Source organism: Dromaius novaehollandiae, chromosome 32, assembly GCF_036370855.1.
Source record: "Dromaius novaehollandiae isolate bDroNov1 chromosome 32, bDroNov1.hap1, whole genome shotgun sequence".
Classification (NCBI taxonomy): Eukaryota; Metazoa; Chordata; class Aves; order Casuariiformes; family Dromaiidae; genus Dromaius; species Dromaius novaehollandiae.
The window spans coordinates 186,241-212,995 of record NC_088131.1 but is presented as its reverse complement, the minus strand read 5'-3'; the positions used below and the strand labels follow the sequence as shown (position 1 = coordinate 212,995).

The window sequence follows — 26,755 nt, the reverse complement described above, 5'->3', positions numbered from 1 at the left end:
ACCAGGCCTCCCCCCACAGCACCCCGTTGCCATGGTAACCACGCTGCTCCCCGGTTGCCATGGAGACCACCCCAACCCCCTGGTTGCTATGGAGACCACCCCAGGCCCACACCGCCCCTGTCGCCACGGAGACGCCCCCAGACCCCGCCCCTCCACCGTTGCCATGGCGACGTGTCCCGCCCTCCCCGCGGCGGTGTCGCTCACGCCCCGTTGCCGCGGCAACCGCCCGGCCCCGCCCCGTTGCCGCGGCAACCGCCCCCTCCCGCCTCCTCGCCCGCCCCCGGCAGCCCCGCCCCGTCGCCGCGGAGCCGGCCCCGCCCTCCCGCCCCCCCGTTGCCATGGCGGCCGGCCCCGCCCCTCCCGGAAGCGCCCGCGCGTCGGCGGCGCATGCGCAGCGCGGCCGGGCCCGGCTCGGCACCTGCCCAGGGCGAGGCGGCGAGCGGCGGGGGGGGAGGCCGCACCGGACCGGACCGGGAACCGGCACCGGAACCGGAAACGGAACCGGCACCGGCACCGGCCCGGGCAGCGGCGCCGGCGCCATGGTGAGCGGCGGCGGCGGCGGTGCCGGGGCGGGGGCGGGGGTGGGGAACCGGCCAGGCCCGCGGCGTGGCGGGGAGGAAGGGGGGCGGGTGACGTGCACCGCGAGGGTCACGTGGGAGGGGGCGAGGGCGTGACGTGTCCCCGAAGGGCGGGTCACGTGCCGGGGGGGGGGGGAAGGTCCCGGTCCCCACCGTGTCCCCTGCTCTCCCCCCGCCTCCCCCCGGTCCCGCCCCACCGTGACCCCTGACCCCGGCGGCCTGTCCCCGTGCTGACCCTTGACCCCTGACCCCTCTCCCCAGCGCCAGGCCGGTCCCCGTGGCCTGTCGCCCCCCCTGCCCCACACTGACCCCCACAGCCTGTCCCCATGTCCCCCCCGTGGCCTGTCCCCGTGTCCCCTGCTGAACCCCACAGCCTGTCCCCATGTCCCCCCCGTGGCCTGTCCTCCCCCGCCCCACACTGACCCCTACGGCCTGTCCCTCCCTGTCCCCCCCGTCCCCATGCCCACGCTGCCCCCCGTGCCCTGTCCCCTCCTGCCCCATCCCTCTGCCCCGTGCCAGCCCCGTCCCCCCGTGCCCTGTCCCCCTCCCTGGTGCTGACCCCCTGCCTGTCCCCATGTCCCCACGCTGACCCCCTCCCTGTCCCCACACCGTCCCCGCGCTGTCCCTGTCCTGATCCCGTGCCCATCCCCACGCTGCCACGCTGCCTGTCCCTGTGCTGTCCCCGTCCCCATGTCCCCACACTGACCCTCTGCCTGTCCCCATGCCATCCCCATCCCCATGTCATCCCCGTCCCCGCGCTGTCCCTGTGCTGTCCCTGTCCCCGTGCTGACACCATGTCACCCGCAGATGCGCTTCATGCTGCTGTTCAGCCGCCAGGGCAAGCTGCGCCTGTGCCCGTCCCCGTGTCCCCGCGCCATCCCCGTCCCTGTGCCGTCCCCGTTCCCACACTGTCCCCACGCTGTCCCCACGCTGTCCCTGTCCCCTCGCTGACGCCGTGTCACCCGCAGATGCGCTTCATGCTGCTGTTCAGCCGCCAGGGCAAGCTGCGCCTGCAGAAGTGGTACCGGGCCACCGCCGACCGCGACAAGAAGAAGCTGGTGCGGGAGCTCATGCAGCTGGTGCTGGCGCGCAAGCCCAAGATGTGCAGCTTCCTCGAGTGGCGCGACCTCAAGGTCGTCTACAAGAGGTGACCGACGTCCCCACGGTGTCCCCACGGTCCCCACGCTGCCCCCTGCGTCCCCACGGTGTCCCCATGGCATCAACCAGGGCCCCCGCGCCGTCCCCCGTGTCCCCACGCTGGTGCACAAGCCCAAGATGTGCAGCTTCCTCGAGTGGCGCGACCTCAAGGTCGTCTACAAGAGGTGACCGACGTCCCCATGACGTCCCCCAGGTCCCCACGGTGTCCCCACGGCCCCACGCTGGCCCCACAGCACCCCCCGGGTCCCCCCATGTCCCCACGCTGGCGCGCAAGCCCAAGATGTGCAGCTTCCTCGAGTGGCGCGACCTCAAGGTCGTCTACAAGAGGTGACCGAGGTCCCCCGGGTCCCCACGCTGTCCCCCGGGTCCCCACGCGTCCCCAGGGCCCCCGCCAACCCCCCCGCCCCCCCCCCAGGTACGCCAGCCTCTACTTCTGCTGCGCCATTGAGGGGCAGGACAACGAGCTCATCACGCTGGAGCTCATCCACCGCTACGTGGAGCTGCTCGACAAGTACTTCGGCAGCGTGAGTGCCGGGGGGGCCGCGGGGGGGGGCCGCGGGGGGGCCACGATGGGGCTGGGGGCGTCTGGGGGGGCCCTGGGGCTGGAGGGGGCCAGGACGGGGCTGGGGGAGCCCCGGGGCCGTGGGGCTGCTCGACAAGTACTTCGGCAGCGTGAGTGCTGGGGGGGCTGGGACGGGGCTGGGGGGCCCCAGGGCCACGCTGGGGAGCCTTGGCCACCCCAGGGCCACCCTAGGACTGACCTGCGGGTGCTGGGCCACCCCAGGGCCACCCAGGGTCACGTTGTGGGTGCTGGGCCACCCCAGCGCTGCCTCGCGCCATGCTGGGGGCTCTGGGGCCACCCCGGGGCTGCGCTGGGCCACCCTAGAGCCACCCAACAGCTAAACTGGGGGTGCTGGGGCCACCTCAGGGCCCCCCAGGGCCATGCTGTGGGTGCTGGGCCACCCCAGGGCCACCCAGAGCCACCTTGGGGCTACGCCATGGGTGCTGGGCCACCCCAGAGCCACCCCACAGCTAAACTGGGGGTGCTGGGCCACCCCAGGGCCACGCAGAGCCACGCCGGGGGCTACGCCGTGGGTGCTGGGCCCCCCCAGAGCCACCCCAGGGCCACACCATGGGTGCTGGACCCCCCCAGGGCCACCCAGAGCCACCCTGGGGCTACGCTGTGGGTGCTGGACCCCCCCAGAGCCACCCCACAGCAAAACTGGGGGTGCTGGGCCACCCCAGAGCCACCCTAGGGCTACACCGTGGGTGCTGGGCCACCCCAGGGACCCCCAGGGCCCCCCGTCGCTGCTGGACCCCCCCAGGGCCCCGCCATGGGTGCTGGACCCCCCCAGGGCCACCCCGGGGCCCTGCCGTGGGTGCTGGACCACCCTAAGGCCACCCTAGAGCCACACCATGGGTGCTGGACCCCCCCAGGGCCACCCAGAGCCACCCTGGGGCCCCGCTGTGGGTGCCGGACCCCCCCAGGCCCCCCCCAGGCCCGCGGGGGCCGTCTCCCAACACCCCCCCGCCCCGTGCAGGCGTGCGAGCTCGACATCGTCTCCAACTTGGCGAAGGCCCTACTTCATCCTGGACGAGCTCGCCCAGGGCCCCGCCGCGGGTGCTGGGACCCCCCCAGGGCCCCCCCCCGGGGTGGCAGGCCTGTGTCCTGACCCCCCCGCGCCGCCCCCCCCCCCCCCGCGCAGGTGTGCGAGCTCGACATCATCTTCAACTTCGAGAAGGCCTACTTCATCCTGGACGAGTTCGTCATGGGCGGCGAGGTGCAGGACACCTCCAAGAAGAGCGTGCTCAAGGCCATCGAGCAGGCCGACCTGCTGCAGGAGGTGGGGCCCCCCCCGAGCCCCCCCGCGGGCCCCCGAGCCCCCCCCAAGCACCCTGTGGGCCCCCGACACCCTCTAGGTTCTCCTGTGGGCTCCCTACAGCCCTACGTACACCCTGTGGGGTCCCCACACCCCCCGGGCTCCCCCCTGGACCCCTGAGCCCCCCCCCCGGACCCCCGAGCCCCCCCTGGACCCCTGAGTCCCTGCACGGACCCCTGAGCCCCCCCCAAACACCCAGTGGGTCCCTGACACCCCCTAGGTTCCCCTGTGGGCTCCCTACACCCCTAGAAACACTCCCCAGGCCCCCCAACACCCTCCAGCCCCCCCCCCGCCCCCTGAGCCCCGCATGGACCCCTGAGCCCCCCCCATGGATGCCTGAGTCCCCCAAAACACCCGGTGGACCCCTGACACCCTCTAGATTCGCCTGTGGGCTCCCTAGACACCTAGAAACACCCCCCGGACCCCCCAACACCGTCCAGGCTCCCTCATGGACCCTTGATCCCCCCAACAAACACCCGGTGGACCCTGACACCCCCTTGGTTCGCCTGTGCACTCCCTACAGCCCTACATACACCCCGTGGAGCCCCAACACCCTCCAGGCTCCCCCACAGACCCCTGAGCCCCCCCCCATGGACCCCTGAGTTCCCCCCCCAAACACCCTGTGCGCCCCCAGCACCCCCTAGGTTCGCCTGTAGACTCTCTAGACCCCTAGAAACACCCCCTGGAGCCCCCAACACCCTCCAGGCTCCCCTATGGACCCCTGATCCCCCCCCCACAAACACCCGGTGGACCCTGACTCCCCCTTGGTTCGCCTGTGCACTCCCTACACCCCTATGAACAGCCCGTGGGCCCCGAGTACCCCCTAGAGCCCCCCGTGGCCTCCCTACACCCCCACAAACACCCCGCAGGGCCCCTCAGCCCCTCCCGGGCTCCCCTATAGACCCCCTATAGCCCCCCAAGCACCCGGGGGACCCCCAACACCCCCCTGGCCCCCCCTGTGCTGCTGCAGCGGGTCGGGGGGGCCGGGGGGGGGGACACTGCAGCGCTGGCTCCCAGCTGGGGCTGTGGCGCAGGGAAATGAGTCACCGGCACCGCAGAGCCCAGCGCCCCCCCCGCCCCCCCCCCCCCGGCAGCGCCCACGGGGCTCAGGGCCCCCCCGGCCCCCCCCCACAGGCAGCCCCAGGGCGGGGGGGGGCTGCACACGGCCCTCTCATCCACCCTGGGGGGGGTCACCCCCCATGTCCCCACGTCGGGGGGGTCCCTGGTGCTGCCCACCCTGCGTTTTGGGGCTGGGGGGGGTCCTGCCCCCCCCCAGCCCAGCTCTGACCCCCCCTTTTTTCTCCCCCCGCCCCGCCCCGGCAGGAGGACGAGTCACCCCGCAGTGTGCTGGAGGAGATGGGGCTGGCGTAGCCCCTTCTTCGGGGGGGGCACAGAGGGGCCCCCCCTGCCATCACCCCGGGGGGGGGGGCATCTGCCCCCCCCCGCCACCCGCACGGGGGCCACACGGGACCAACTGCAGCCTGGAGCCGACGGGGGGGGGGGACGGACCCCCCCCAGACTGTAAATATATATATACACACACGGGGGGGGGGCCTGTTGTCCCCTCTCTCGTGGGGGGGGCACAGCAGCAGCAAAGGGGTGTCCCCTTGCAGGGGACAGGGCTGGGGGGGCGTCACCGTGTCCCCCGTTTTGGGGTCGCCCCAGCGCCCCCCCCCAGCCGCACTCAGCCCCCGGGGGGGGCAGGGGGCCCCCTGTTTTGGGGGTGCCCCCCTGTGCCCCCCCCGGCCGCGGGACCCCCCCCCGGGTTTGGAATAAAGCGTGCGGAGACTCAGCCTGCGCCTGCTGCTTGCGGGGGGGGGCGGTTTGGGGAGGGGGGGGCCCCGGTCCCGGCCCCTGGGGGGGGCAGTCCCCAAAGCTATGGGGGGGGCAGGCCCCGAGGTGGGGGGGGCTCCTTCACTCCATGCGGGTGCCAGGACGCCTGGGCCCCTCGGAGCTCCCGCTCTGTCTGGGGGCCACAAGAGAGGGGGCCAGACCCCCCCCCCATCCCTGAGGACGCCTGGGCCCCTCAGAGCTCCCGCTTCATCTCGGGGCCGCGAGGGGGGGCCGGACCCCCCCACACCCCATACCTGGGGCCATCAGGACACCTGGGCCCCCGCTGAGCCCCCAGGGCCCGGCAGCTGAGCCGGGGGGGCCCCAAGGGCCACCAGGACACCTGGGCCCCCTGGGAGCTCCCGCTCCATCTGGGGGCTGTGAGGGGGGGGGCTGGTGTTGCCGGGGGGGGCTGGCAGGACGCCTGGGCCCCCGGGAGCTCCCACTCCGTCTGGGGGCCATGAGGGCGGGCCAAACCCCCCCCCCCAGGGCTGCCAGGATGCCTGGGCCCCTGGGGAGCCCCCTCTCTGTCCCACCCCCCCCAGCGGCAGGGGGGGGCATTTGGGGGGGGGCCCGCGACGAACGGGGGTAACTCGTACTAAAATAGTCGCTTTTATTCGTTAGCAAAAGTAGTGATTCGGGGGCTATTTACACCGGGCCCGAGGGGGGGGGCTCCATACGGCGGGGGGGGGAACACGCATGGGGGGGACACACATGGGGGGGGGACACCGGGCCCACGGGGGGCTGGATTGAGGGGGGGACAACCAGAGCTGGGACTGGGGGAGCTGGGACTGGGGGGACTGGGGGGGGCGATGGGGGGTCCGGGGGGGCCCGTTTCGCCGGGGGGGGGTCACGGGTAGCTGCGGGGGGGGGCGGCGAGGACCCGCTCCAGGTAGTTCTGCAGCTCCTCGTCCCGCAGCGGCAGCGGCGGCGGCGGCGGCGGGCGGCGGCGGGGAGGCGGCAGGAAAGTCCGCGCCGAGATGCGGTTGGAGACAGGCGGTACCGCCGGCACAGGCGGAGGCCGGCGGTGCCGAGGCGGGGCCGCAACAGGCGGCGGCGGCGCCTCCTCCTTGCGCTTGTGCTCCACGTCGCGGATGATGTCGACGACGTCGTCGGCCGGGAGGTGCAGCTTGCTGGAGAGCTCGATGAGCTCGTCGATGGTGCCGGGGTCCAGGTCGTCGTCGGCGGGGTCCGCGTCGCCGCCGTCGTCGCCCGCGGCGCCGTCGTCGCCCGGCACGACGTCGTTGTCCTCCAGCGAGCCGCGAGGCTCGGCCTCCTCGGAGCGCTTGTCCTCGGCGGTGGCGGGCCCGGGCCCGGGCACGGGCGGCCCGCGCAGCAGGTAGCGCAGCAGCAGGTCGGCGGCCAGGTCGGCGAGGCGCTCCTCCCGCGCCGCCGCCCGCCTCGCCGCCTGCGCCTGCCGCCGGCTCTCCGCCAGCTCCTCGTAGCGCCGCTCCAGCAGCCGCCGCTCCAGGCTCTGCTGCCGCCGCAGCTGCCGCCCCCCCGGCAGCCCCCCCTTGTCGCCGTCGCCGTCGCGCTGCCGCCGCGCCTCGGCCCGCAGCCGCCCCAGCTCCTCCAGCTCCTTGAGCACCTCGTTGTGCTCCGGTGACGGGGCCGCCCGCTTGGCCAGGCCGTGCTCGGCGCCCGGGGGGGCGGCGGCCGCGCTGCTGGCCCCCCCCTCGGGGTCGCCGGGCGCCGGGGGCCGCGGCGAGGCCTGCGGGCGGCTCTGCGCCAGGAGGCTCAGGCAGAGCAGCAGCGCGGCGCCGCGCAGCGGGCGCTGGGGGGCCGCCATGGCGCCTGCGGGGCGGGGGGGGGCCGTGAGACCCCCGCCGGGGCCCCCCCTTTGTGCCCCCCCCCCCTTTGGGATCCCCCCGCAGGCCCCCACAATGGGACCCTCTATGTCCCCCCACCCAGGACCCCCTTTGCGCCCCCCCCTCACCCTTTGGGACACCCCCCCTCAGATTCCCACTATGGCACCCTCTATGTGCCCCCCCCGGGACCCCCCTTTGCACCCTCCCCACCCCTTGGGACCCCCCCAGGCTCCCACACTGGGACCCTCTATGTGAGCCCCCCCCCAGGACCCCCCCAGGTCCCCACAATGGGACCCTCTATGTCCCCCCACCCAGGACCCCCTTTGCGCCCCCCCCTCACCCTTTGGGATCCCCCCCCCCCTCAGATTCCCACTATGGCACCCTCTATGTGCCCCCCCCCGGGACCCCCCTTTGCATCCTCCCCACCCCTTGGGACCCCCCCAGGCTCCCACACTGGGACCCTCTATGTGACCCCCCCCCCAGGACCCCCCCAGGCTCCCACAATGGGACCCTCTATGTGACCCCCCCCCCAGGACCCCCCCAGGCTCCCACACTGGGACCCTCTATGTGACCCTCCCCCAGGACCCCCCCCAGGTCCCCACAATGGGACCCTCTATGTGACCCCCCCCCAGAACCCCCCATGCATCCCCCTGCCCCACACTGTGGGTCCCGCTCAGCCCCCCTCCATGTCCCCCCATACAGGGACCCCCCCCCAGGGGACTCCTCAGCACCCCACGGAGGGGGGGGGACACCCCACCGGGGCATGGGTGGCCCCCAGGCACCAGCCAGGGCGGTTGTGGGGACACACACGCACGCGCACACTCGGAGCACATATGTCCCCGTCACACCTACACCCAGCACATACAACACCCACACATGCACACACACGCACGGAGCACACACGCATTCCCATCACACTTGCACACAGCACACACAACACCCGCGGCACCCACACACACGCACGCGTACATGGTGCGGTGCAAGGTGCGTGCACACACACACACACACACACACACACACACACACACACACACACTCACACACACACCTTGGAGCAAGCGGAGACACGCACAGCCCGTGCACAGGCTGCAGCGAGCACACACACGCGCACACACCCACACGCACACCCCGCAGATACCACACCCCGCAGCGAGGCAAGACCCCCGCACAAGCGGACAGATGCACACCCGCCGGCACGGCACACGCCCCAGCGGAGCCCACGGGTGTGTGTGTGTGTGTGTGCGCGCGCAACCCCGCAGCAGCGCGCACACCCACGCGCACACCCACCAGGGTGAGCAGGCACAGGCACGCACACACACACACACACACACACACGCACACGCGTGCACACACACACACGCGCACACACACACCCCAGGGACCGCGGACACCCACACCAGCACACAAAGCACACCCCGAGGAGCACACCCACACCCTGGGCACACGCACAGCCGCACCGTGGGGGACTGTACACACACACCCAGGGGCACAGGCACACACAGCCGCTGCCCACCACACCACTGCAGCGCCCCCCCCCCGCCCCGCCCTGCCCCCGGGGCCCCCCCGAGCCCCTTTGCAGCCCCCCATCAGCCCCTTCGAGCCCCCCAGGTACCCCTCGAAGCCCCCATTGGGGGGGCGACACAAGTAGGGGACCCCCCCGATAACCCCTCCCCGCCCGGGTGCGGCATCGCCCCCCCTCCCCGCTTTCGCCCCCCCCGGGCTCACGGGGTATTTACCGGCTCCGGGGGGGTCTTCCCGGCTCGGGGGGGGGGGGGTCTCTCCCGGCCTACCCCCGCGCGGGCTCGGCGGCTGCTGCCGGTGCCGGTTCGCGGTGCCGGTTCGCGGTGCCGGTTCCTGGTCGCCGGTGCCGGTTCGCGGTGCCGGTGCCGGTGCCGGCGCCTCGCCGGTGTCTCGCCGTTCAGCACCCTGGACAGCGGCGGGCGCCGGCCTATATAGCCGCGGGCGGGCCCACGTGGGGGGTCTCCATTGACGTCAATGGCCCATTCATAAAATCCGGCCGGGATTGGGGAGGGGAGGGGGCGCGCCGCGCGCATGCGCAGGCCCCCCTTCTCCGCGGGAGCGGGCCCGGCATGAATGAACGCGGGGGGATGAATGGGGCGCGCGGCGCGCCGGAGTCGGGAGCGGGGGGGAGGACGGGGCGGGGGGGGGCGCTGCGCCGCGATGAATGAATGGAAGAGGGGGATGAATGGAGGGGGCGGGGCGGGGGCAAGGGCAGGGGCACGGGCAGCCGCGGCCTCACGCACGCTACGCACACGTCTGCCTTACACACGCACCCACACACACACCCACACACACACACCCTTCTCTCCTTGCACCCCCCTCCTGCACACATCACCCCCACACACAGACACCCCGACCCTTTGCAAGGACACACGTGGCTCTTGCAAGGACACACACACACACACACACACACACACACACACACACACACACACCCCTCCTGGAGCTGGCTCTCTCCCAGGACGTGAGCAAGCTGCACATCTTGGGGGGGGGGCACAGAGGGTTTTGGGGGGGGGGGGTCCCTGTTTGTGTGTGGGTGTGGGTGTGTGTGAGTGTGGGTGTGTGCGAGTGTGTGTGCGAGTGTGTAAGCGTGCTGCGTGCGCGGGGGGGGGGGCCGCACGGAGCGCGGGGGCCCGCACGCACCCCCTGCCCAGCGCTGCAGGACGAGGTGACTCAACAATGCAGGGGTGTGAGTGTGCGCCTGTGCGCGCCTGGGTGTGTGCGTGTCTGCGGGGGGGGGGGCGCGACGCCATAAATAGCGCCGACCCCCGCACCCCCCCCACGACCCCCCGCCCCGGGCACGGGGGGGGGGGGAGGTGGGGATGAGTCACTAACTGCCGCAGCTGAGTCCTCCTTGCCCCCCCGGCCGCTCTGGCGGGATGTATGGGGATGTATGGGGACAAGGACACTATGAGGGTCATATAGGGGCTGGGGGGACTGTATAGGGACAAGAGGGGCTGTATAGGGGGTTGGGGGGGCATATAGGCTGGGGAGGGCTGTAGGCAGCCCATCTAGGGACACCAGGTCTGTACAGGGGGGCTGGAGTGGTGTATGGGGGATGTATGGCGACTGGGAGGGGTGGGAGGGGGCTGTGTAGGGCCGAGGGGACCCTATGAGGCCTGTTGAATTAGGGGGGGGGTCTATAGGGACAAGCGGGGGCTGCATTGGGGCTTTGGGGTCGCGTAGGGGCCGTCTAGGCACAAGGAGGGGGCTGCGTGTGGGATGCATAGGGACAAGGTGGGGGTCATGGGGGCAAAGGGGCTGGGGGGGGCTATAGGGGGCCAGGGGAGGCTGCATGGCTATAAAGGGCTGGGGGGGACCGGGGGGGTGCAGGGCTCTCACAGGGGAGGGAGGCTGTATAGGGGCTGGGGGGGGTTGTGTAGGGTCTGGAGGTCAGTATAGGCCTGTGGGGTGCAGGGCTCTGGGGGGGGGGACTGTATAGATCCATGGGGGCTGTAGGAGTTGGGGGGGCTCTATAGGTTCTGGGGGGCTGCAGATACATGGAAGGGTGCAGAGCTGCTGGGGGGTGCTCTATAGGGGCTGTGGGGGCTGTATAGGTGCGAGGGGGCTCTATAGGTGCTGGGGGGGCTCTATAGGTGCTGCAGGGGTCTATAGAAGCTGGGGGAGGCTGTATAGGTGCCGGGGGGGGGTCTGGACAGGCCGCCCTCCCCCTCCCCGTCTCCCGTGGATGATTCACCCTGCGGCAGCGGCGCCCCCTCCCCCCCCCAGGAGGTGCGCGTGGGGGAGGGGCGGCGGTGACGTCACCCCGGGATCACGTGGGGGGGTCTCCTACCGCAGAGGCAGGATTAACCCCCCTCTTCCCACCCCCGTCCTTGGGGCTGGGGGTGACCCCAGCTGTGTCCCCCCCCCCCGGACGCCTGGGTCCCCCGGCCCTGAGCTGGCGGGGGGGCTGCAGCCTCCCTCCCTCCACCCTTCCCGGACTCCTGGGCCCCGGAGTCATTGCGGGGGGTCACTGAGTCCTTTGGTGTTGTGACCCACCCCCCCCCGGCGGGGCCGTGTCGCACAGGGGGTCCCGGCCCGAGGGTGCTGCAGCCGCCCTGGTCGCACACGCGTGACCGCGGGGCACCGGGCGCTGTGGCTGCATGTCACACGCTGCGGCCGTCCTGGTCGCACACGCGTGACCGCGGGGCACCGGGCGCTGTGGCTGCATGTCACACGCTGCGGCTGCACAGTGCACGGGGCTGCGTTGCACCCAGGCTGCGTTGCACCAGGGCCGTGTTGCACCAGGGCCGCGTTGCACCAGGGCTGCGTTGCACATCGGACGCTGCAGCTGCCCGTCGCACGCGCGTGACCGTGCTGCAGCCGCCCTGGTCGCACATGTTGCACCGGGACACAGCCCACGCCGCAGCCGCACGTTGCACGGGGCCGTGTTGCACGGGGGCCGCATTGCACGGCGCACGCTGCGGCTGCCTGTTGCACGTGTGACTGTGGTACAGACACCCTGGGCTGCGCTGCGTGTCGCACATGCTGCACCGCGCGCTGCAGCTGCCCGTTGCACCGGGGCCGCGTTGCACCGGGGCCGCGTCACACACGCTGCACCAGGCCCGTGGGGCCGTGTTGCTCCGGAGCTGCGTTGCACCAGGGCTGCGTTGCACCAGGCCCGCGGGGCACGTTGCACGCTGCGGCTGCACGTTGCACGCTGCGGCTGCACGTCGTGCACGGGGGCTGCACGTCGCACGGGGGCTGCGTTGCAGCAGGCTCGCGGGGCACGGCACGCGCTGCAGCTGCACATTGCACCGGGGCCGAGTTGCACCGGGGCTGCATTGCACGTGGCGGGGGGGGGGGCCCACATTGCACCAGGGCCGGGTGGCAGCAGGGCCGGGTGGCACCGTGCACTGTGTCACCGTCGCACCAGGGACAGCGGTGCTCGGGGCGGGGGCCGCGTCGCACCCGGTCACCCGCTTGGCACCTCCCGACCCCCCCCGCCATGCGCCCAGGGCATGTGTTTCCTCCCCCCGGGCCTGGCTGACCCCCCCGTGCAGGGGGTGGGGGGTGTGAGGGGCGCGTGCAATGGCCACCTGTGTCCTGCGCATGTGCACACGCGTGTGCAAGGCCGCGGCGCCCCATGCGATTGGGGGGGGGGGGGGCATGTGCAAGGAGGGAGGCAAAAGCAGGGCTGCGGCTCAGGGCTGTTTTTGGGGGGGGGGTCCCTCATTCCCAGGCCGGTTGCCATGGCAGCCGTTGCTAGGCTGCCAGCATCCCCAGAGCGGTTGCTAGGCGCCAGCATCCCGGCCGGTTGCCATGGTTACGGCATCCCCAGCTGTTGCTGCGGCGGCGGTTGCTGTGCTGCTGCGTCCCCGTTGCTATGGCAGCGGTTGCGAGGGGACCGGCATCACCAGGCCCTGTTGCCATGGCAGCCGTTGCTAGGAGACCAGCGTCGCGGTCTGGCCCCTCCCCCTCCGCAGCTGCAGCCCTTGCAGAGCCGGGGGGCCCAGGCGTCCGGGCACCCCCCCGTGTGTCCCTGCCCCCCCTGCGCTGCCCCGGGGACCCAGGCGTCCGGGAGGGAGGGAGGGGGCTGCTGGACCCCCCCCCAGCGCCCTCCTCCCGCCCCTTTAAACCCCGCCCCCAGCCCGGGGTCCCGCCCACGTCATCGGCGCCCCGCCCCCACCCCCGGCGCCCCTCCCCCACGCACCTGCACCGGGGGGGGGGGAACCATGCAATAACCCCCCCCCGCGACACACCCCATTACACACACACACACCCCCCGCATCGCCCCCCATTGCCCCCCCCATGCATTGCCCCCCCGCATCACCCCCCCATTGCCCCCCCCGCCGTGCATTGCCCCCCCCGCATCGCCCCCCATTTCACCCCCCTCCATGCATTGCCCCCCCGCATCGCCCCCCATTGCCCCCCCCGCCGTGCATTGCCCCCCCCCGCATCGCCCCCCTCCCATCGCACCCCCCTCCATGCATTGCCCCCCCGCATCACCCCCCATTGCCCCCCCCGCCGTGCATTGCCCCCCCCGCATCGCCCCCCCATTTCACCCCCCTCCATGCATTGCCCCCTCCCGCATCACCCCCCATTGCCCCCCCGCCGTGCATTGCCCCCCCGCATCACCCCCCATTGCCCCCCCCGCCGTGCATTGCCCCCCCCGCATCGCCCCCCTCCCATCGCACCCCCCTCCATGCATTGCCCCCCCCGCATCACCCCCATTGCCCCCCCCGCCGTGCATTGCCCCCCCCCGCATCGCCCCCCTCCCATCGCACCCCCCTCCCGGCCGTGCGTCGCCCCCCTGCATCGCCCCCCATTGCCCCCCCCCGTGGGGCGGCGCGGCGCGCATGCGCGGGCGGCGGGGCAGGCATGCGGGCGGCGCGCGGGGCGGCCGGCAGCCGGCGCCGTGGCTTAGTTGGTTAAAGCGCCTGTCTAGTAAACAGGAGATCCTGGGTTCGAATCCCAGCGGTGCCTCTTTTACCGCGGCGCGGGCGGGGGGGGGAACGGGCCCCCCCCCAACCTCCCTAATCCGATCCAGAGCCCCCCAAGACCCGCCAGGACCCCCCCAATCCCTCCCAGCCCCCCCAGGCGAGCCGGTGTAGTGGAGGTGATTTGGGGGGGTCCCAGGCGTCCGGGGAGGGGCCCCACCCCATGGGAAACCCCCCCCAGGGTCACCACCACCAGGTGCCCCCCCCCAAGGACCCAGGCGTCGAGGGGGGGGACACGCGGAACCCCCCCCCCCAGAACATCCTCCCCCCCCCCCGGGCGCCGCAGCCACCGCTTGTGCAAACGCTTGTGCAAACGCTTGTGCGACGTTCGGGGCTTGTGCAAACGCCTGTGCGATGCTGGCGGCTTGTGCAAACGCTTGTGCAACACTCGGTGCTTGTGCAAACACCCGTGTGACGCCCCCGTGCAATGGGCCCCGGCGTCCGGGCACCCCCCCCACGTCACCCTACGGACTGGGGGGCACTTGTGGGGGGCAGCAACACCCGCTGGGACCCGCTGCGAGGCACTGGGATGAACTGGGAGGCACTGGGACACACTGGGAGCGGCCAGGACGCCGGCGTTTATTGGGGTTATTTACAGTGCGACAAGTACAGCTATTTACAGGCGGACTGTCCCCAGCCCCGGCGGTGACACCTGTCCCCAGGGTGACACCCGTCCCCCAGCCCTGGGGGGGCTCGCGGAGGGGTCCCGGGGCCCTCAGGGACGTCAGGGACACCCAGGTTACCCCCTCTGTCCCCGCAGAGGGGTCCCGGGACACATGGGGACATCGGGGACACCCAGGTCACCCCCTCCATCCCCGCAGAGGGGTCCTGGGACACATGGGGACATCAAGGACACCCAGGTCACCCCTGGAGGGGTCGCAGGGCCCTTGGGGACATCGAGGACACCCGGGTCACACCCTGTCCCCACGGAGGGACCCCAGGGTGTCACTGGGCAGCCTGGGGCGACTGGGCGGCGGCGCCGGGGGCCCCGTTGGCCTTGCCGAAGGGCGCGGTGGCCGGCTGGGGACTGTCCCCAGGCTCAGGCTTGGCGGCGGCGGTGGCAGCGGGGGACGCGGTGGCCGAGGGGGACAGCTGGGGACCGGCCGGGGCGCCCGCGGTGGCCTTGCCCTCGCCGGCGGGCGGCAGGGACACCACGATGTACTTCTGGACGCTGCCGGTGACGGTGGCACTGGGCGCCGTGGGCGCCGCCGACACCAGCTTCACCACGGGCTGGGCGCTGGCCACCGTCGTGGTCACCGGCGAGGTGGCCGTGGGCGCCGGGCTGGTGCTGAAGGTGATCACCTGCGCGGGGACAGGGACACGGGGACCGTCAGGGGCACGGGGACGGAGACATGGGGACACAGGGACCGTCAGGGGCACAGGGACAGGGACACGGGGACCGTCAGGGGATGGGGACACGGGGACCATCAAGGACATGGGAACAGGGACATGGGGACCATCAGGGACATGGGGATGGGGGACACAGGGACATGGAGACCATCACGGTCATGGAATCAAGGGCCATGGGGACAAGGGCCACGGGGACCATCAGGGGCTCAGGGACAGTCAGGGACATGGGGATGGGGGACCCGGGGACTGGGGAGGAGGCAGAAGGACAGCTGGGGACACGGGGGCCACCAGGGACACATTGGGGGCACACGATGGCCCGGGGGGGGACTGGCACACGTCAAAGCCTTGGGGAGAGCCCAGAAGGACAAGACCAACCATGGGGACACGAAGCCACCTGAGCGACCCAGCGACGTCCCCAGGGAACCGGGGGGGGGGGTGTAGAGGGAAGGGGACGTCCCCGCGGTGTCCCCGGGCGGTACCTGCTGGGTGGCACTGGTGGCCGAGGCCGAGGACATGACGATGAACTTGGTGGGGGGCGGCGAGGGCTGCGTGGGGGTGCCGGGGCGCCCGGCCACCAGCGTCTGCACGGGCAGCGTGATGGCGCCGGGCACCTTGAGCAGCCCGGGGGGGCGCGGGGGCCCCCCCGGGCCCTGCGGCGCCTGGGACAGCGTCAGCGTGGGCCGCGGCTGCGGGGACACGCGGGGACGCTGGCACCGCGGGGGACAGGCGCCCGGCGGCACCGGTCCCCTCCCGGGTCCCCACCATCTCCATACCCTCTCCCATGTCCTCATGTGTCTCCTTGTGCCATGTCCCCCCTGTGTCCCCACTCCCATGTCCTCACGTGTCTTCCTGTCCCATGTCCCCCTGTGTCCCCAGTCCCATGTCCCATGTCTCCCCATGTCCCCAGTCCCATGTGCTCACATGTCTCCCTGTCCCATGTCCCCTCCCGGGTCCCCACTATCTCCACACCCTCTCAAGGGACATGGGGACAAGTGACACGGACCCACGTCCTCCCATGTCTCCTTGTGTCATGTCCCATGTCCTCCCGTGTCTCCCTGTCCCATGTCCCCCCCGTGTCCCCACTCCCATGTCCCATGTCCTCACGTGTCTCCCTGTGCCATGTCCCCTCTGTGTCCCCAGTCCCATGTCCTCACATGCCTCCCTGTGCCATGTCCCCCCGTGTCCCCAGTCCCATGTCCCATGTCCTCACATGTCACCCCATGTCCAGCAACATGTCCTGCACATCCTCCATGTGTCCCTGTCCCCACCTCCCATGTCCCCTGTGTGTCCTCCTGCTTCCCTCTGCCCCCCACGTCCCATGTCCCCTCCTCAAGGAGCCCACATCTTGTGTCCCCTCGTGTCCCCACGTCCCCTGTGGTCCATTTCCCTGTGTCCCTCGTGTCCCAGCTCTCCCAGCTCCATGTGTCTCTATGTCGCCCTGTGCCGTGGCCCTCAGCCCTGTGGCACCCGCACATCCCCGTGTGTCCCCACATCCCTCCCCATGTCCCCATGTCCCTCCCCATGTCCCCATGTCCCCCCCGTGTCCCCACATGTCCCCCCATGTTCCCATGCCCACCTGGGTGATGGTCAGCATGGTGCGGTTGACCTGCTGGCCCTCACCACGCAGGTGCAGAGCAGCGCGTCCCCCCCATGTGTCCCCATGGCCCTCCCTATGTCCCCATGTCCCTCCCCATGTCACCCCACGTGTCCCCACGTGTCCCCGTGCCCACCTGGGTGATGGTCAGCGTGGTGCGGTTGACCTGCTGGGCCTGCATGGCGGCCTGCGCCCGGGCCTTCACCACGTGAGTGCAGAGCAGGGTGTCCCCCCCACGCGTCCCCATGTCACCCCACGTGTCCCCACGTGTCCCCGTGCCCACCTGGGTGATGGTCAGCGTGGTGCGGTTGACCTGCTGGGCCTGCATGGCGGCCTGCGCCCGGGCCTTCACCACGTGAGTGCAGAGCAGGGCGCCCAGGTAGCCGAAGTCGCTCTTGTACGAGTCCTGGTTGTCCGGCGGCGGCCGGATCTTGGCCAGCACCGGGGCGCAGTGTTTCTGCGGGGACACGGGGACAGTGCCATCAGGGGGGACGCGGGGGACATGGCCACGCGGGGAGTGGGGACAAGAATCCATGCCCACGTCCCCCACGTCCCCCACCTCCCCCCCAGTGTCACCAAGTCCCATCAGCAGCAGCATCTGAGCATGGTTGGACCTGAGCTTGTCAACACTGACAACACTGGGGCGGCCCCATGTCCTCCCCGTGTGTCCCCATGTCACCAAGTGCCACCAGCAGCAGCATCTGAGCATGGTTGGACCTGAGCTCGTTGACGCTGCCACCACTGGGGTGGCCCCATGTCCCCCTAGTGTCCCCATGTCCCCAAGTGCCACCAGCAGCAGCATCTGAGCATGGTTGGACCTGAGCTTGTCAACACTGACAACACTGGGGTGGCCCCATGTCCCCCTAGAGTCCCCATGTCCCCAGGTGCCACCAGCAGCAGGGTCTGGACGTGGTCGGCCCCAATCTTGTCGATGTTGCTGACCACGGGGTGTCCCTGTGTCCCCCCCCGTGTCCCTATATCCCCCCCCATCCCCCATGTCCCCCCCCGTGTCCCCTATGTCCCTCCCGTGTCCCCCCAGTGTCCCCCAGTCCCACCAGCAGCAGGGTCTGGACGTGGTCGGCCCCGATCTTGTCGATGTTGCTGACCACGGGGTGTCCCCGTGTCCCCCCCCGTGTCCCCTGTGTCCCTCCCGTGTCCCCCCAGTGTCCCCCAGTCCCACCAGCAGCAGGGTCTGGACGTGGTCGGCCCCGATCTTGTCGATGTTGCTGACCACGGGGCCTTCCAGGATGCTCCGGACCCGCTCGCCCTCCACCTGCAGCCGCGGCAGGATCAGCGTCTTGATGACCTGGGGACAGAGGGGACATCAGGGGACACAGGGGACAAGGGGGGGGGACATGGAGGGGACACAGCACTGTGGGGGGGCCAGGGGGCCGCAGGGGAGCATGAGAGGGGACACGGCCCCATGGGGGAGATGTGGGGCAGGAAGGGGACGTGGCACCACGGCAGGGACGTGACCCTGTGAGGGGAACGTGGTGGCACAGGGGGATGTGACACCTTGGGGGGGACGAGGAGGACGTGGTGTCACATGGGGATGTGACACCGCAGGGCGACGCTACGGGGGCACGTGGCGCCGTGGGGGGTGGCGCCGTGGGGGGACGACGCCATGGGGGGACACGACGCTGTGGGGGGACGTGACGCTGTGGCCCTGGGGGACACGGGGGGGGACGCGGTGACACGGAGGGGACAGCGGGGACACTCACATCGTGGCCCAGCTCGGCCAGCCCCGCGATGGAGCCGTAGCGCGTGGTCCAGGGCGTCTTCTCGTCCACCCAGCTCTGGGGCAGGGGGGCAGAGGGGGGGGATTGCCCCGAACCTGCCCCACGGCCAGCCCCACAGCCTGCCCCATGGCCTGCCCTGAACCTGCCCCACGGCTGGCCCCAAAGCCCCAAACCTGCCCCATGGCCGGCCCCGAAGCCCCCACCCCTGCCCCACGGCCTACCCCAAAGCCCCCCATCCTGGCCATGGCCCCACCTCGGCCCCCTGGCCGTGCCCCCCACTGCAACCCCCCCATTTTGGCCCCCCAGCCGTGCCCCCCACCCCGGCCATGCCCCCCACAGCCCCCCACCTTGGTGAAGGTCTTGGTGATGCGCGACTGCACGTTGTTGTTGGCGGCCATGGTCCCACCTCAGCCCCCTGTTCCAGCCCCCCATTTCGGCCCCCCATTTCAGCCCCCCGGCCGTGCCCCCCACCCCAGCCGTGCCCCCCGGCTGTGCCCCCCATTTCGCCCCCCGCCTACGGCCCCCCACCTTGGTGAAGGTCTTGGTGATGCGCGACTGCACGTTGTTGGTGATGGCCATCGTCCCACCTCAGCCCCCTGTTCCAGCCCCCCATTTCGGCCCCCCATTTCAAGCCCCCGGCCGTGCCCCCCATCCCAGCCGTGCCCCCCAGCTGTGCCCCCCATTTCACCCCACCCACGGCCCCCCACCTTGGTGAAGGTCTTGGTGATGCGCGACTGCACGTTGTTGGTGGTGGCCATGGTCCCACCTCGGCCCCCTGTTCCAGCCCCCCATTTCGGCCCCCCATTTCAGGCCCCCGGCCGTGCCCCCCACCCCGGCCGCGCCCCCCACGGCCCCCCACCTTGGTGAAGGTCTTGGTGATGCGGGACTGCACGTTGTTGGTGGTGGTGCTGAAGTTCTTGCAGACCTGGGCCACGAGGCGGGCGGCGAAGTCGCGCAGGGCCCAGTGGTTGTCCACGTCGGGCCGCAGGCAGAGCTGCCGGCTCACGATGCACGTCATGACGGCCGGGATGAGCTCGTGCAGCTGGGGGGCACCGGCGTTGGCCCCCGGGGACGCCCCGGGACCACCCTGCGGTCCCCGCTCGCGGGGGGCGGCCGCGGTCCCCCCCCTCGACTCACGTATTTCTCCAGGTAGAGCGTGGGGTTGTCCATCAGCGCCTTCACCATGCGCATGAGGTAGATGAGCAGCGCCAGGTTGTTCTGCACCACGTTGACGCGGACCTGGGGACAGGCGGGGACGGCGGGGTCAGGGGGGGACGGCGGGGTCACCGCGCCAGGGCCGGGGGTCCCCTCGCACTCACCCCCTCCGAGATGAAGGTGCTGAACCGCGGCAGCATCTGGTAGAGGCCGGGGTCGGTGGCGATGCTCTGCAGGGCTTCCTAGAGGACGCGGAAACGTCACCGGGGTCACCGGAGGCACCGAGGACCCAGGGACAACGCAGGGGAGCCAGGGACAGCGGGACACCCATGGGAAGGGTGCTGGGGACAGTGGGACACCCCTGAGGAGAACCTGGGGACAGCGAGATGTCCCTGGGGAGGGGGCTGGGGACAGGGGGACGTCCCCGGGGAGGGGGCTGGGGACCTGGGGACAGTGAGATGTCCCCGGGGAGGGTGCTGGGGACCTGAGGAGAGCGGGACGTCCCTGGGGAAGGTGCCGGGAACCTGGGGACAGCAGGACGTCCCCGGGGAGGGTGCTGGGGACCTGGGGACAGCAGGACATCCCTGAGCAGGGTGTTGGGGACCTGGGGACAGCAGGACGTCCCCGGGGAGGGTGCTGGGGACCTGAGGAGAGCGGGACGTCCCTGGGGAAGGTGCCGGGAACCTGGGGACAGCGGGACGTCCCCGGGGAGGGTGCTGGGGACCTGGGGACAGCAGGACATCCCTGAGCAGGGTGTTGGGGACCTGGGGACAGCGGGACGTCCCTGGGGAGGGTGCTGGGGACCTGGGGACAGCAGGACATCCCTGAGGAGGGTGTTGGGGACCTGGGGACAGCGGGACGTCCTTGGGGAGGGTGCTGGGGACCTGGAGACAGTGAGACGTTCCCAGGGAGGGTGTTGGGGACCTGGGGACAGCGGGACGTCCCTGGGGAGGGGGCTGGGGACCTGGGGACAGGGAGACATCCCCGGGGAGGGTGTTGGGGACACGGGGATGCCCCCGGGGACACTCACAGCCCGCTTGGCCTCGCAGGAGCCCACGCAGGCCTCCGTGATCTCCTTGTAGTAGAGCTGCTGCTCCACGGAGAGCTCGTGCACGCTGCGGGGCTTCAGCCGCAGCGGGGCCCCCTCCAGCAGCGGGGCCTTCTTCTCCTTCCCTGGGGGGGGGACACGGCCCTGGAGGACCTGCACACCCCCAGAACACCCCCCGGGACACCCCGACCCCTCCGCAACACCCCACGGGGCTCCCCAACACCCCACGGAGCCTCCTGAACACCCCACAGAGCTCCCAAAACACCCTACGGAGCTCTCCAACACCCCACAGAGCCTCCCGAACACCCCACGGAGCTCCCCAACACCCCACGGAGCCTCCTGAACACCCCACGGAGCTCCCCAACACCCCACGGGGCTCCCCAACACCCCACAGAGCCTCCTGAACACCCGACGGAGCTCCCAAAACACCCTACGGAGCTCTCCAACACCCCACAGAGCCTCCTGAGCGCCCCATGGCCCCTTTCCTGCCCCACGGAGCTCCCCAACACCCCACGGAGCCTCCTGAACACCCCACGGCCCCTCTCCTGCCCCACGGAGCCTCCTGAACACCCCAGAGAGCTCCCCGAACACCCCATGGAGCCTCCTGAGCGCCCCACGGCCACCCCCTCCCACCCCACGGCCCCCCCAAGGTCGCCCACCTTTGCCGTCGGGGGCGGCCGCGCTCTGGCCTTTGCCCTTCAGGGCGCCGTCGTCCTCCTGCCCCGGCTTGGCGGACTTGAGCGGCTCCGTGGCCTCGGCCTTCTGCTGCTCCTTGGGGGCTGGGGGCAACGCGTCAGTGGGCTGGGGGCAAATCTACCCCCCCCCCGGGGCAGATCTGGCCTCGGGGGGACAGATCTGCCCTGGGGGGGGCAAATCTGCCCCGGGGAGGCAAAACTGTCAGGGCTCGGGGGTAAATCTGCCCTCCTGGGGGGCAAATCTTCCCTTCCGGAGGGCAAATCCAGAGGGAACGGGACAGATCTGCCCTGGGGGGGGACAGATCTGCCCCGGGGGGGGCAATCTGCCCGGGGGGGGGCAAATCTGCCTTTCCGGGGGACAAATCTTCCCTTCTGGGGTGCAAATCCAGAAGGGACAGGGCAGATCTGCCCTGGGGGGGGACAGATCTGCCCCGGGGGGGGCAAATCTGCCCCAGGAAGGCAAAACTGCTGGGGCTTGGGGGCAAATCTGCCCTCCCGGGGGGCAAATCTTCCCTTCTGGGGGCAAATCTTCCCTCCTGGGGGGCAAATCCGGAGGGCAGGGGGCAGATCCCCCCCCGAGGGGGGCAGATCCCTCCGAGGAGGTGGAGGAGGGGCTGCTCCCGGGACGCCTGGGCCCCTCACTCACCTGGAGGGGGGTTTTCAGGGATGGCGGGCTGCACCCCCTCGATGCTGAGCCAGTGCGCTGCGGAAAAAGCGGTGGAAAAGGGTGAGAAACGGCAAAAAACAGCTTTGTCCAGCCCCAAAACATGCTGCCACCCCCGAGGATGCCCCGGGACCCCCCCGGGACCCCCCCGGACCCCCCCAACCCACCCTTGAGGCAGACGTCGAGGGGGACGCGGGGCAGCGGCGTGTTGATGATGTCGCTCAGGTCGACCTCCTTCTCCTCGTAGAAGTAGAGCTCGCGGCCGCCGCCGCTCGCGTAGCGGAAGGGGATGAACTCCTGCGCGTGGAAGCCGTAGAGCGGCTGCGGGGGCCGCCGCAGCGTCAGGTGGGGGCTGCCAGCGCCCCCCGGGCACCCCCGTCCCCCCCAGAGCCCCCCCGGGCGTCCCTGACCCCCCCCCGGGCACCCCTGACCCCCCCCAGAGCATCCCCAGAGCCCCCCAGTGTGTCCCTGACCTGCCTCAGCATCCCTGACCCCCCCAGAGCATCTCTGACCCCCCCCAGAGCCCCCTCAGGGCCCCCCAGGGCATCCCTGACCCCCCCCAGAGCATCCCCAGAGCCCCCCAGGGCATCCCTGACCCCCCCCAGAGCCCCCCAGAGCATCCCAGGCTCCTGCTAGGTCCTGCAGACCCCCCCAAGAGCATCCTGGCCCCCCTGTGGGTCCCACAGCCCCCCCAGAGCACCCTTGACCCCCCCATGGGTCCCACAGCCCCCCCCCCAGAGCATCCCTGACCCCGCTGTGGGTCCCAGAGCCCCCCCAGAGCATCCCTGACCCCTCCCAGCTCCCGCAGCCCCCCCCAGAGCATCCCGGCCCCCCCTCCGATGGCCCCCGACCCGCCGGCGCGGGTCCCCGCTGCACCTCCACGTTCTTCAGCTTGAGGGCGAAGTCGACGTCGCCCGTCGTCAGCTTGCGCCTCTTCCCCATGTGCATGAACTTGAGAGCATCCTGGGGGGGCCGGGGGGGTCAGCACAGCGGAGACCCCCCCCGTGGCCCCCCCAGACAGGGGACACCCCCAGGGAGGGAAAGGAGGGACGCTGGGACAGCAGGCAGGTGCTGTCACCCTTGTCCCTTCTCCGAAACATGGGGCTGGGGGACTGTCCCCCCCCTGCCCCCACCATGCTCCTGACCCCCCCAGCTCCTTCCCTGTCCCCCCCCCGTGTCCCCCCCCGTGTCCCCCCACCTGGGCGATCTCCTTGAGGCGGTAGCTGGCCTCGTCGGCCAGGAGCTGGCAGGTCTCCTCGGGCACCTGCCCGATGCCCATGGCCTCGGCCATCACCTTCATGGACTCGGCCGGCAGCAGCGTGTGGCTCAGCTTCAGCTTCTTCTCCTCCGCCATCCTCCTCCTCCTCCTCCTCCTCCTCGGGGGGGGGGGGTCGCGGGGGCCTGGGGGGCGGCAGGGTCAGCTCCGTGGGGCAGGGAGGGGGCTGGGGGGCCGCAGGCTGCACCGGGGACCCCGATCGAGGGCCGCGGGGGCACCCGGAGCGTGCAAGACCCCAGTATAGAGACCCTATAGAGGGGTTTAAGGGGAGGAGACCCCGGTACGAGAGTGTCACCCGGACAACAACGCATCAGGGTGTAGCCGGTGGCAACAGCCTGACGCAGAGATGCGCGGGGGGGGGGGGTCAAGCACCGAGGGCACCGAACCATGGGCCTGGAGACCCCAGGACGGACCCTATGGGGGGCCCCGGGGGGGCCTCGTATGGGGCCCCCATAGGGGAAGCCCCGCAATATAGGGGGACCCTATAGAAAGGCAGTGAGTGGGGGGGGCCCCGATGGGGGGCCGCCACGGGGGGGCATCAGGGCGGGGGGAGGGCAGAGCGGGCGGAACCCCTCCGCCGCGGGCATCCCGCCCGGGGGGACCCCAGGGCGCGGGCACCGGGGCAGACGGGGGACCCCAATGCAAGGGGGAGCCGGGGGGGGGGGGAGACACACGCATGCGCACACAAGGGCCCCCCCCAAAAAACCATACGGGGGGAGGCAGCGGGACCCCGCCCCCTTCCCGACGCCCGGCCCCCTCCCCCACCTCTCACGCCGCCTCCCCGGTGCCCGCCGCCGCCGCCATCTTCGCTCCGCCCCTTGCCGCCGTTCCCGCCAGGTCCTGGCCGCTGCACGGAACAGGCTGCGGAGCGAGACCCTCAGAGGGCTCGTCGCCCCCTTCTGCGGCAGCGGAGCTGAATAAAAAAATATAATAAGTTTAAGGGAGGTTAAGCGAGTCTGGTCCCGGCGCGGCTCCCGCGGCCCGCCCCGCGCTCACTACCGCCCTGCCAGGACCTCCGCGGCGGCGGGCAGGGCAGCCACTGCGCCTGCGCGCCCCGGCGGAGCGGGCCGCCCCGAGGGCGGGGCGCATGCGTGCCGCCCGCCCGCCCCCAGTACGCATGCGCGGTGCCCGCTGGCCCTTAAAGGGCCAAAGCGGGGGCGGCGGGGCTCTCCCTGCTGGCCGCGGCGCTCTTGGCGGCCCCGCACCGGGCCCGGGCCGCGACCGGCGGCGACAAGCGCGCCCCCACCCCCCGCGAAGGTAACGGGGCTCTTAAAGGGACACACACACACCCCTCGCCCAGGACCCGCAGGCGGACCGGGCCATAGGGGGCTTATAGGGACCCAGGGCCTATAGGGACCCGGGGTCTATAGGGCTGTGGGGTCCCATGGCGGCGCCCGCTGCGGCTCGCTTCAAACGTGGCGGCGCACACCGCCGCCTTCCGGCGGGAGCCCCGCCCCTTCCGGGGCAGCAGCGCGCGGAGCTGCTGTGGGGGCGCATTTTGCGGACGGGACCACCGAGGGGTAACGGGAGGGGGGGCCGGGAGGGACTATCGAGGGGTAATGGCGGGGGAAAGGCGGGGGACACCGTCGGGGATAACGGGAGACGATGGGAGAGACCATGGGGATAATGGGGGGGGGAATAGGGGAGACCATGGGGGGGCTGGGGGAGACCATTGGGGATAATGGGGGGAAATGGGAGAAACCATCGGGGATAATGGGGGGGGGACTGGGGCAGACCATTCAGCTAGTGGGGGGGGCACAGCTCCTTCACCCTTCCCCATCCTGTCTCTAGGCCCCCCCAGCGACCCTTGACCTCTGACCTCCCACCTCTGACCTCCCACCTCCGAACTGCGACCGCCATCTTGCGGCGCTGACCGCCATCTTGCAGCACTGACCGCCATCTTGCAGCGCTGACCGCCATCTTGCAGCGCTGACCGCCATCTTCCAACACTGACCGCCATCTTGCAGCACTAACCGCCATCTTCCAACACTGACCGCCATCTTGCAGCGTTGACCGCCATCTTCCAACACTGACCGCCATCTTGCAGCACTAACCGCCATCTTCCAACACTGACCGCCATCTTGCAGCACTAACCGCCATCTTCCAATGCCGACCGCCATCTTGCAGCGCTGACCACCATCTTGCAGCGCTAACCCCCCCCCGGGGGTCTCGCCCCCCCCCCCCCCATGCTGCCGGGGGTGCGGACAGCGGCGCTGGGGGCCGCCGAGGTGCCGGGGGGCCCCTACAGCGTGCGGGTGCTGCAGGAGGGCTACAGCGAGACGCTGCCCGACGGTTGCGTGCGGGCCGACGGCACCGTCACCCTGCTGCGGGGGGGGTCCCTGACGGTGCTGGTGGACACGGGGGGGCCGTGGGACCGCGAGCGGCTGCCGGCGCTGCTGGCGGCCCAGGGGCTGCGCCCGGCCGACGTCACCCACGTCGTCTGCACCCACGGCCACTCCGACCACGCCGGCAACGTCAACCTCTTCCCCGGGGCCACCTTGCTGGTGGGCTTCGACCTGAGCCGCGGCGCCGGGCTCTACCTGCCCCACGGCCTGGCCCGGGGGCAGCCCCACGCCCTGGAGCCGGGGCGCCTGGAGGTGCTGCCCACGCCGGGCCACGTGGGCGCCCACGTCAGCGTGGCCGTGCGCGGCACCGCCCTGGGCACCGTGGTGGTGGCCGGCGACCTCTTCGAGCGCGAGGGCGACGAGGGGACCTGGCAGGGGCTCAGCGAGGACCCGGCGCGGCAGGAGGCCAGCCGCCGGCGCGTGCTGGCCATGGCCGACGTCATCGTGCCGGGCCACGGGCCCCCCTTCCGCGTCTTCAGGGAGTGGGGGGCCGGGGAGGCCCTGCCGGATGAGGGGACACCAGGGGACAGGGAGAAGGGGGACGAGGGGGACAATCCCTAGGGACATCCCTGAGGGAGGGGGGAGACTTGGGGCCACCGCCAGGGGAGACAAGACTTCTGGAGATGTCCCCAAGGAAGGGGGGGGACAGAGCCAGGGATGTCCCCAAGGGATAGGAGAGACCCGGGGACATCCTGGAGGGACCCAGAGATGTCCCCAAGGGATGGGAGAGACCCAGGGACATCCTGGAGGGACCAGAGATGTCCCCTAGGGATGGGAGAGGCCTGGGGACATCCCGGAGGGACCCAGGGATGTCCCCAAGTGATGGGAGAGAGGGATTCCCCCCCACAAAGATGTCCCCAAGGGAGGAAGAAGAGAGACTTGTGGTGTTCCTGGAGAAAAGGAGAAGCCCAGAGACGTTCCCTAAAGAGGGGACAGAGCCAGGTGAGTCCCCAAGGATGAGAAGAGACTTGGGGACATCCTTTCAGGACAGTAGAGCCCCAGGGATGTCCTCAAGGATGAGAAGACCCTTGGGCATGTCCCCATGGGACAGAAGAGCCCCAGGGATGTCCTCAAGGACTAGGAGACCCTTGGGGATGTCCCCACAGGACAGGACACCCTTGGGGACATCCCCAGCCACAAAATAAAGCTGTTGAGCAGACCCCGGTGCAGGCCT

General features: G+C 71.4%; 4 protein-coding genes and 1 non-coding gene across 7 annotated transcripts; 3 read left to right on the top strand and 2 right to left on the bottom strand.

The window, feature by feature from the left end:
- The first annotated feature begins 341 nt into the window (after positions 1-341).
- On the top strand, positions 342-5,408 carry AP1S1 (adaptor related protein complex 1 subunit sigma 1). 2 transcript variants are annotated; one of them, XM_064501115.1, is made up of 5 exons: positions 342-542; positions 1,570-1,725; positions 2,152-2,260; positions 3,443-3,580; positions 4,940-5,408. In XM_064501115.1, exons 1-5 carry the CDS (start codon positions 388-390, stop codon positions 4,985-4,987), a joined length of 606 nt encoding a protein of 201 aa, XP_064357185.1. In that variant the 5' UTR covers positions 342-387; the 3' UTR covers positions 4,988-5,408. The 2 variants fall into 2 exon arrangements, with proteins under 2 accessions (XP_064357185.1, XP_064357186.1); XM_064501116.1 differs by having other exon boundaries at positions 445-542; positions 1,547-1,725.
- Positions 5,409-6,042: 634 nt separating this feature from the next.
- Positions 6,043-9,175, bottom strand: VGF (VGF nerve growth factor inducible). The gene is made up of 2 exons (XM_064501112.1): positions 8,991-9,175; positions 6,043-7,240 (listed from the first exon to the last, which is right to left on the bottom strand). The coding sequence occupies exon 2, from the start codon at positions 7,233-7,235 to the stop codon at positions 6,297-6,299; it is 939 nt and encodes a 312-aa protein (XP_064357182.1). The 5' UTR covers positions 7,236-7,240; positions 8,991-9,175; the 3' UTR covers positions 6,043-6,296.
- Positions 9,176-13,627: 4,452 nt separating this feature from the next.
- TRNAT-AGU (transfer RNA threonine (anticodon AGU)) lies at positions 13,628-13,701 on the top strand. The gene has a single exon. It is a non-coding gene; the product is annotated as a tRNA-Thr (tRNA).
- A 564-nt stretch (positions 13,702-14,265) lies between these two features.
- On the bottom strand, positions 14,266-24,271 carry TAF6 (TATA-box binding protein associated factor 6). Its single transcript, XM_064501098.1, has 15 exons — positions 24,002-24,271; positions 23,159-23,361; positions 22,837-22,923; positions 22,128-22,281; positions 21,943-21,999; positions 21,261-21,380; positions 20,584-20,726; positions 19,718-19,795; positions 19,536-19,637; positions 19,258-19,440; positions 18,381-18,455; positions 17,840-17,965; positions 16,796-17,116; positions 15,545-15,751; positions 14,266-15,017 (listed from the first exon to the last, which is right to left on the bottom strand). Exons 2-15 carry the CDS (start codon positions 23,312-23,314, stop codon positions 14,661-14,663), a joined length of 2,166 nt encoding a protein of 721 aa, XP_064357168.1. The 5' UTR covers positions 23,315-23,361; positions 24,002-24,271; the 3' UTR covers positions 14,266-14,660.
- Positions 24,272-24,310: 39 nt separating this feature from the next.
- On the top strand, positions 24,311-26,740 carry MBLAC1 (metallo-beta-lactamase domain containing 1). 2 transcript variants are annotated; one of them, XM_064501114.1, is made up of 2 exons: positions 24,311-24,493; positions 25,028-26,740. In XM_064501114.1, exon 2 carries the CDS (start codon positions 25,423-25,425, stop codon positions 26,140-26,142), a length of 720 nt encoding a protein of 239 aa, XP_064357184.1. In that variant the 5' UTR covers positions 24,311-24,493; positions 25,028-25,422; the 3' UTR covers positions 26,143-26,740. The 2 variants fall into 2 exon arrangements, with proteins under 2 accessions (XP_064357184.1, XP_064357183.1); XM_064501113.1 differs by lacking the exon at positions 24,311-24,493 and adding an exon at positions 24,657-24,756.
- The last annotated feature ends 15 nt before the right edge of the window (positions 26,741-26,755 follow it).